Below are 9,046 nucleotides of genomic sequence, written 5' to 3'. Positions count from 1 at the left end.
ATATAAGTATGTATATAAATATAAATTTATAAAATTGGTAATAATGATCAATCTAAATAGATGCTTTAATAACGTATGTAAAAATCTATTATTAAAATATGAAAATGGACAGTTCGCTCCTGGTGAACGACCACAAATATGTCGAACAAAATTTCGCCCTGATTAGATGATTAATTTTCATTACCTAGAATTTAATGTTAATGTTTTCGATTTAGTTTAATTTCCAACTTGGTTAAAGAAGGATATGTTGGGGGTTTTCTTTAAGAAAAAAAATAATTTCACTGATTTTTGTTTTTTAAGTTATGTGTAAAGAATTGTGCATAAAAATGTCGAGAACGTTAGTAATAATTTCTGTTCTCTTGGTAAGGATTAAAAAAAACAAATAATCTTTAAAATCAGTGTATTACATAAATACCTACTAAAGTTCTAAGTTTTGTCCGCCTCCGTAGTGTAATGGTCAGCACGCTCGGCTACCGTTCTGGAGGTCCCGGGTTCGATTCCCAGGGGGGTAAAATAAATATAAGTGATTTTTTCACTGTCATATTAATTCAATATTACCCTGGACTGGTACCTGAAGCGGAGGGGTGATCACCTTTCCTTCATGTGTAAATGATCAAGATAACACTGCGTTTATATGATGCAGTGCCCAATGCACCATTGGGGTGCGGATAAGGGTTTTATTATTATTATTATTAAAGTTCTAATCGTTTAATTTATGGTGTTACATTTTTAGTAGATTTTGTCTATTTTTTTTCATTTTAGGCGCTCATCGAAATCGCTATCTCGAAACCTAATATACAAAACTTCAGAAGTGACGATTTTGTGAATATGAATCATAAGGGTAATCAAAATGAGGCATTTCAACCATTGGATAGGAACAAATTATTTCAGAGATTTAATTCACGAATGGATTTCAACAGCGGTGAGATAAAATATTATAATTTAGAGATTTATATACATATATAAAAATGTCCATATTAAATTAGATTTGTTTGATATTTCTTACCATTATCAACACACACAATGGTGCATAGGGTATTTTATCGTATCTTGATGGTTAATTGCATGAAAGCAAGATAAAAGGTTCTGCGCTTCTTGTATCAGTCCAGGGTAATATTAAATAAATATAAGAGTAGAAATCATTTATATTTATTTTCACCCTCGGGGAATGGAATCAAGGACTTCCAGTACGTTAGCCAAACGCGTTTACCACTGCAACATTTTTAATTACCGAAATTCCAAGTCACACGTAATCTTTTCTTGAATGTTTTTCGCAGATACTTTGTGGCACATTTTATAATCTTTATAAAATTAAACAAATTTGTTTTAACCACGTTTTTATTGTAAGTATACTTTAACCAACCGGTTTTGACAAGAACCTTGTCATCATCAGGGTTTATTAAATTCTAAAACTATGAAAACATTAAAAAATAGGTTTTTGGTAATAAATATTTTCATTTTATTTATTGTTTCGACATTAACTTTGTGGTAAGACATGTTATGATGATTAAAGAAAACACTTCGTTTTTTACCACTTGAGTTTTATTATAGACTACATGTTTCAGAAGTTAAACTTCCATCATTCAGGTCTGTATAATAAATAAAATATAAAATATAAAATTGTTCTATAAATAAGGAGAGGGGAAAGTTAGGGGAAAAAAAATATTTTCATGTTTTTATTGTTTTAGAATTTAATAAACCTTGATGATTACAAGGTTTTTGACGAAACCGGTTGGTTAAAGTGTACTTATAATAAAAAAGTGGTTAAAACAAAGTTGTTTAATTTTATAAAGACTCTTAATCTAGCTATGGCTTAAGTAACACCGCTTATTACGTTCCTATTTTAACTCAATTTTATAAGTTTCAAAACCTATTCCCTCTTGTGAGTGAGTAGGTTTAATTTTTATGTTGAAATTTGCTGTATTTTGTAATTCATGAGTGAAAATTCTAGGCAAAAACACTCGCTATCGCATTAAAGGTATAAGTGTATACCTACGACTCGATGAATCCATGTTCACAATGCACTAAATTAGTTATATTGTTTTAGTTCTATGAATTTACTTGCGATCTCACATAAGATGTGAGTTAACTGTAGTAAAATATGAGATAGGTATAAACTCTCATAACTTACCACGAAGTTTTTTTTTCGGTAAATTTAAAATTTATTTCAATATTATTAATATTAAAAGCATTTACTTTGTGGTTAGTCATTTTTACTTATTTTTTTTTTAAATGCACATAATGTAAGTATATGACCACTCAACGAGATTTTTAAGTATACCGGTTTAATGACATGTTTAACCTCGGCTCGTAACGCATGTTTGTGCTGAAACCTTTAGTGCATGTTGGTCTTCGGGTCAACCAAAAATTAGTAAAACATTTTGTGTAGTTTTAAGTGTGTAAATGGTGCTATGGTGGTGAAGGGTGGTATTTTTTCCATGCTATAGTAGTGATTATCCTGACGAAGAGACGGGTACGTCTCGAAACCGGTAGACATAAAAATCTCGGTGAGTGGTTATATACTAACATAATTAACATTTTTGTCAAAATAAATAAGTTAAAATTATTACCCAAAAACGTTTTGTTATTTCACAAATGTTTTAAAATTACGATAATATGTTGTAATTTATCAATTGCAGAACGTCAAGATTACTTGCCAAATCCATCGTGCGGCAAAGATAAATTATTATGTGATACTATAGACGACTACCCTGTCGATGCCATTGAAAAAGCTCTTAAAAAGAATGTAAGCTTCCACAACAATATAAATATTATACTGAATTTAAGTTGGAATTATTGCAATATGCACAACATGTTATTGTAAAGAAAGAAATATGTGTGTTTTTATTATTTGTTAAAATAGTTCATTTTTATACTATATATACTGTGAGCCTTAGCGGCTCTTTATTAAAAATAAGTATAAAATTGTGGAAGAGTGGATTCGAACCTAGAAACTTTGATCAAAAGTCCGTGACACTACCCACGGGACCACAACCCGAGAGGAGTGTATCCAAATCCTTGTTAATAAATCTAGGTCTTTTCACTTAAATAAATGCATATACGAGTACTTAGATGATTTTTTTCTCTTACAGAAGATAAGTTACAACGATGTTCTTGCAGTAGATGAAATTGCCACAAAAATTGGAACAAGATTTTCGGATACTATTTGGGAGTTTGGATTATGCAGATCCACAGAGAAGGTATGATAATTTTTTTAAGGGTGCAAAGGATGTGGAATAATACTGGGTAAATATAAAAAGCCATGCAATAGTAAATTGCTGAATGGTTTTAAATTTAAATTTAATCACATTGAAAAATATAAAAATTAAAAATAAATTATTTTTTTCGAGTTTCTTCATTCTTCTAACACCTATCTGCACCAAATGGTGTACAAGGCACCATATCGCATTGATGCAGTGTTATATTAATCGTTATTCACTTGAAAGTAAGATGATTAGTCCCTCGCTTCAAGTGCGAGTCCAGGGTGAAAAATTCCATAAGTTAAAATATCTTTATTCCTGAGTTATAGCAATTAAATCATGTTTATTATCATTACAAATTACATTTGAAATCCTTCAACGTTTAACAAAATATATCCACAATATGTTTGTAATTAAATATTACCATTTACATTTTAATCCTTCAAAAATATAATAATTTAACAATAATTGAAAAATTTATTCTTATATTCGCTCAAGTTATTTTTATTGTTCACGCTTTCTAGCATTTCAATATAAAGTTGAAAACAATTTTGTCTTCATATTTTTTTATTTAATGACAGTCGTATTATATTCCTAATTCTATAAATATGTACATTACTTTTTATAAAAAAAAAATAGTATATTCCACAATTTTCAAAATATTATTTTGTTTTTCTTAATTAAATACTTTGTGATTTTTTCAAATCGCTTTTTGATTTTATTCTCATTAAAAAAGGTGGTAAATAATGAATGATTATTTCCAGATTATTTACCCTAAAGTAGCAACAAACATGCAAGATGAGATGCTTTATATTGTTAATCTCAATAAAAACCTTCAAGGAATCAGGGTGGAGATTTGTCAGTAAGTATTCATACTCATTAATATACAATATAGAAAATAAAGTTCACAACCACTGCATTCTTGTCAAGTTCCATTCATATTTTTTTTATTTCTAGAACTGTAATTTTTATTCATTTTTCGTCTTACCCATACAATTTTAGGGATAAAATAATATCTATTCACTGAGTTTTCACGTGCCAAGGGCAAATGTAATGATACTTATTTATTATTTTATTATTTTTGTTTCTATATATAACTAACTAATTTATTTCTTAGTTATTTTTCTGTCATGAGTTTTGACGTATCAAATCTATCCACCACAGTTATCCAACTATTATTAGCTCTATTATATATAGTTCTATTATTTAATGACTAAATGGATAAAGGAAGCAGATTATATAGCCTTACTGCATAGTACTACTTTGACTACAATATTGTATGTTTACTTTTATTTTATGTATATTGAACTTGAGGTTCATGTAGTATGTTATTGGTGATTTGTGTGTCGTTTTACTGGGAGTTACTTTATGTGATTTTTTGAGTTATTCTTAATTGCATATGTTAATAATATTCACTAAATAACTCCATTTTTAAAATCTATTGTGGCAATTATTATTATGGAATTTAATTTTGAAGGTGGCATTTTGTCAAGTCTCGGGTATTATTTGGGGAAAAGATATATTAACCGAGTAAAACTTAAATGAAAAATTGGATTGATATTACCACAAATTGGCTGGCGAATCGATTCATAAGAGAATAAAGTTAGTTTAAGATATATGAGTTTTATTTTCCAAGAATCATGTACCTAGTACTCAGTAATATAATTGCTACGTCATCCAACAATTTTTTCATGTGTCGTGTCATAGGGGGCAAAGCCAATATAAAAACAGTTTACACGACTATATTTCAGTCATTTTACCATCTCAAAAAAAGAAACATTGGCGTCGGAACGACGATAAATTTGCTAATATTGATATCTGACCACGATTTCAATGACTATGGACGTCATTAACCAGTTTTCGTTATTTTTTAGGTATATACCTAGATCTTAAAACAATGTGTTATTACTTTAAGTATTTTTATAGTTGTAATTTCCACCATTAACTGGTTCCGTTTAGTGCGCATATTCTATGGGGCGTTTTCTCCGGGCCTCGTAATTTTCTTTTTTGTTCGTCATGATGAAATTTTTAATAACATAGTAGACATTTCTCGGAAATGATCTGTAGGTATTTTTTCTTTGACCTGGGACTCTTTGAAGGGGGATACATGTGATGATGAGGATACAGATGACGCAAGTGAAAAAGCTCAGTATGAAATATATTATTGTTATGTGGAAAAAGTAAGTGTAGGAGGATGTAAAGTGGGAAAAGCAAAATAGATAAACTAGCTGGGTATAGGTGCTCGTACATGTGTATGAGTCTCGTTATCATTTCATAATTTAAATTTACTAATGATAAAATTATATATATATTATGTCCGTATTTTTACATCCTGGTGAGCTATTTGTTTATACATGGGAAGCTTTTTTAATATTGAAATAAAATACCATATTACTATTCGAATTGCATAGTGATACATATTCATATTTGTAAAAAAAATTTTTTAGATAAATTAAGATGAGTAAATTTAACTCATGAGTAAATTTGGTTTTTCAACTTATTTGAAATATTTAAATTTAATTAATAAGAATTGTTTGTTGGGAGATTAGTTTGTATGAATAAAAAGGATTTTATTTCATGATTAAATGATAAAACGATTAAAAAAAATGTTTTAAACTTTTTTACATTAAAAATCTAAAATCCTTAAATCAAAACATAATTGGTCTAAATAGGAATAAATATGTATCACTCAATTTTGGGTGCTTTAAAAATTAAGAACATTATAGACTTGAAAAAATCAATCAGACTTTTTTATACTATAGAGAAGACATACGTTGAAGCTGTTAAATAGTTTTAATGAGATAATATATTTTTTTCTTTCAAAAATCGATAGTGTTATAAGTCATTGCAACCATAACTTATGTGAAATCCGTACCGATACCGTACCTACAGGAAATGTATTATTTGTTAAATATAACATTTCAAATTCAAATTTGAAGTGTTATATTTAACAAAATTCGTTATTTTTTAACTGAGGTGGATTTTTATAAATAATGTCATATGAAACCTAGTATACAATAGAAATATCCAAAAAATGCACCTGATTACGAAGTAAAAAGAGAATTCCACCCAGAATCTACGGGACTAAAAAAGCTCGGGATCCCAAGGGAATTATATTCACTCGTCACGAACGATGGTAACTTTATATAAAAAATAAAGATGGAATGGTAGGGTACAAAGGATGAAGATCTGCTATTTTTTTCAACGGACTCACAAATTCACTTGTGAAACTTAACATATATATGTATAAATAAATATATATTTTTTAATGTTGATGTTATTTATCAATCGAAATGGTCCAATCGAAGAAACTCGACATATATACCTGCTAATTATTTAATTTTTTTGCAGTAGCGAAAATCTCCCTTACCATTTCAACGAACTATTTCCCAATGGCCACAACAGTTCGTGTCGGCAGGAATATACTTTCCGGAAGCTACTAGCAATATTACCAAATGGGACAGTTGTCACCGATTCATTTCGAATTCCGAGTTGTTGTACTTGCGTTGTAAGTAACCCCTTAGGGAATTAATTAACCTGCTTATGTGATCAATAATATCCACCAATAAATATGACTTGAAAATATGTTGATTCGATATACAATAGTTCTGGAAAACATAATCGGGAGAGCTGGTATTATTGCCTTTACATAAATTTAATTATATGGGATATTGACATCTCAATATAGATAAAGAAGAATATGGAAGTTTGGATATTTACACGGCTGCCGACCTGTAAAATACTGGTTTAAGTGTATATGTATATATATATATATATATATATATATATACATATCCGAGTATATATACATTTATATGGTATTTATTTAATACAGTTTTATTGTTTAAATTACGTATATGGAAAAAGGTGGTTTCAACTAAATTACGTTTGACCAAAATAGTCGAAGAGTATCTTTTGAATATGCCATATGTTTGTTTATTTTGTACTTTAGTACTACGTTTAACATTTCCGTGCATGAAATTTATTAGTGTATTTTTTATAAATATGAACGAAAATAAACCCCTATTATTTTAAAGATGATAATCGTATCACTTTCTTAATGAAAAAGTAATTAAAACAAATAAAGTTTTTTTTTTAATTAACCAAATAATTCATTAATTTTTTAAGGAACCACTCCTGGACTTAGGGTCACAAGGACCTTACTGAAAATGTTTGGGCTCTGGTTTAAAAATGTTATATTGTTTACTGACAATTCAACACCTTTACATTCTAGACAAACCAAGGTTCAACGTACGCTGTAGACATAATGATATATGTGCAAGTGGCGTAGTTGGGTAGATGCTTGGGTAGATGGGTTAGATTCCCACCAATTGCAAAATAAATTCAAGAAAGGTTTCTTTTCAATTGGTCTAGGGTTTGTGATGTATTTTTCTCATTTGCCTTTCCCATCCTTACATCCCACCTTCAGACAAGCTTCTAAGAAGGTTATTCCTTTTAAAAAAATATAGTTTAAGCTCTGTCAGATTTAAATAGATCGCATTGCTTGAAATAACAGTTAAATGTAGAATATCTTTCATTACAATTCATTATTTATAAACGAGATTGCTGAAATTCATATGTTTCAGCAATTTATGCTAAATTCCCAGTCGGATCACTAGGCTAATGACACCTTAGCGCTTCCCACGAGTAGAACAAACTTCCTATATTTATCGTTCATCTATATTGGTCAACGATGAATAAAAGGATTTTGATATGTTCTACAAGTCATTTTCATCTCTGAGATCGCGTACATTGTAACTCGACATTTGTATATTGGTGTGTCCCTAATTTCATACAATTTGTCTCTGGTTTAAGATTTGAACATTCCCTTGTTCCCTTTCCTCTCTCCCGTCCCTCTTCTAGGTATTTTCACAAATTTACAAATGTGGTTAATTTACGAATTTTGTAATTGATGTAAGTTATTATTTTGTATCACACAAATTGTATAAGTAATTATTTTATATAATTATTTTATGTGAATGTCTTGATTGATGTAACTATTCTTTAAAATTCCCAAATAAAATAAATAAAAATTATCATTGTTTCAATTTTACACTTTCCCTAAAACTTCTTCTTCTTATCATTCCATCCCTTATCCGCACCCAACGGTGTATAGGGCAATGCAATGTTATCTCGATTGTTACTACCATGTGTTTAGTTACCTTGCCGGAGGTCTCGGGTTCGATTCCCTAGGAGGAGGTGGGATGAAAATAAAAATGGATGATTTTACACTACATGTGTCCGCCTCCGTAGTGTAATGGTCAGCACGCTCGGCTACCGTTCTGGAGGTCCCGGGTTCGATTCTCAGGGGGGGTCAAATAATTATAAGTGATTTTTTCACTGTAATATTTATTCAATATTACCTTGGACTGGTACCTGAAGCGGAGGGCTGATCACCTTTCCTTCATGTGTAAGCGATCAAGATAACTCTGCGTTTATATGATGCAGTGCCCTATGCACCATTGGGGTGCGGATAAGGGTTTTATTATTATTACTCTTGACTGATCCCTGAAGTGCAGGAAAGATCACATTCAAACTATGCCTTGTAATCGAATATATTGTTATGCATTGCATCCGTCATCGTGACCTTGAAAGTCAATTTTCGACTTGCAGCTTAAAAGCCTTATCTCATCTAAAGTTGATATAAGAAGAAAGAAAGTAAGAGCTAATAATAAATCATTTTTATGCGGAATTGCTTTTTAAAATTAACAAAATTTTCATAAGGTTAAAAAAATCATACATTTTATTTACTTTCATGGAAAACATTGCTCCCGTGAACCAGATGTGTGGAAAATAACATCGTTTAATTAAACAAACAAACAATAATAATAAGTTTTTTTTTTATC

At 29.7% G+C, this 9,046-nt stretch overlaps 1 protein-coding gene across 1 annotated transcript; it reads left to right on the top strand.

Moving 5' to 3' along the window:
• The first annotated feature begins 227 nt into the window (after window positions 1–227).
• LOC148308774 (protein spaetzle-like) lies at window positions 228–8,230 on the top strand. The gene is made up of 6 exons (XM_088261149.1): window positions 228–362; window positions 763–922; window positions 2,640–2,746; window positions 3,093–3,200; window positions 3,965–4,062; window positions 6,552–8,230. Exons 1-6 carry the CDS (start codon window positions 303–305, stop codon window positions 6,730–6,732), a joined length of 714 nt encoding a protein of 237 aa, XP_088117275.1. The 5' UTR covers window positions 228–302; the 3' UTR covers window positions 6,733–8,230.
• Window positions 8,231–9,046: the final 816 nt, after the last annotated feature.

Source organism: Brachycentrus maculatus, unplaced genomic scaffold (assembly GCF_059751285.1).
Source record: "Brachycentrus maculatus isolate JH-2025_06_01 unplaced genomic scaffold, ASM5975128v1 h1tg000148l, whole genome shotgun sequence".
Taxonomy (NCBI): domain Eukaryota; kingdom Metazoa; phylum Arthropoda; class Insecta; order Trichoptera; family Brachycentridae; genus Brachycentrus; species Brachycentrus maculatus.
Note: the sequence above shows the minus strand (reverse complement) of the source record. Positions and strands in the feature narration are given on the sequence as shown.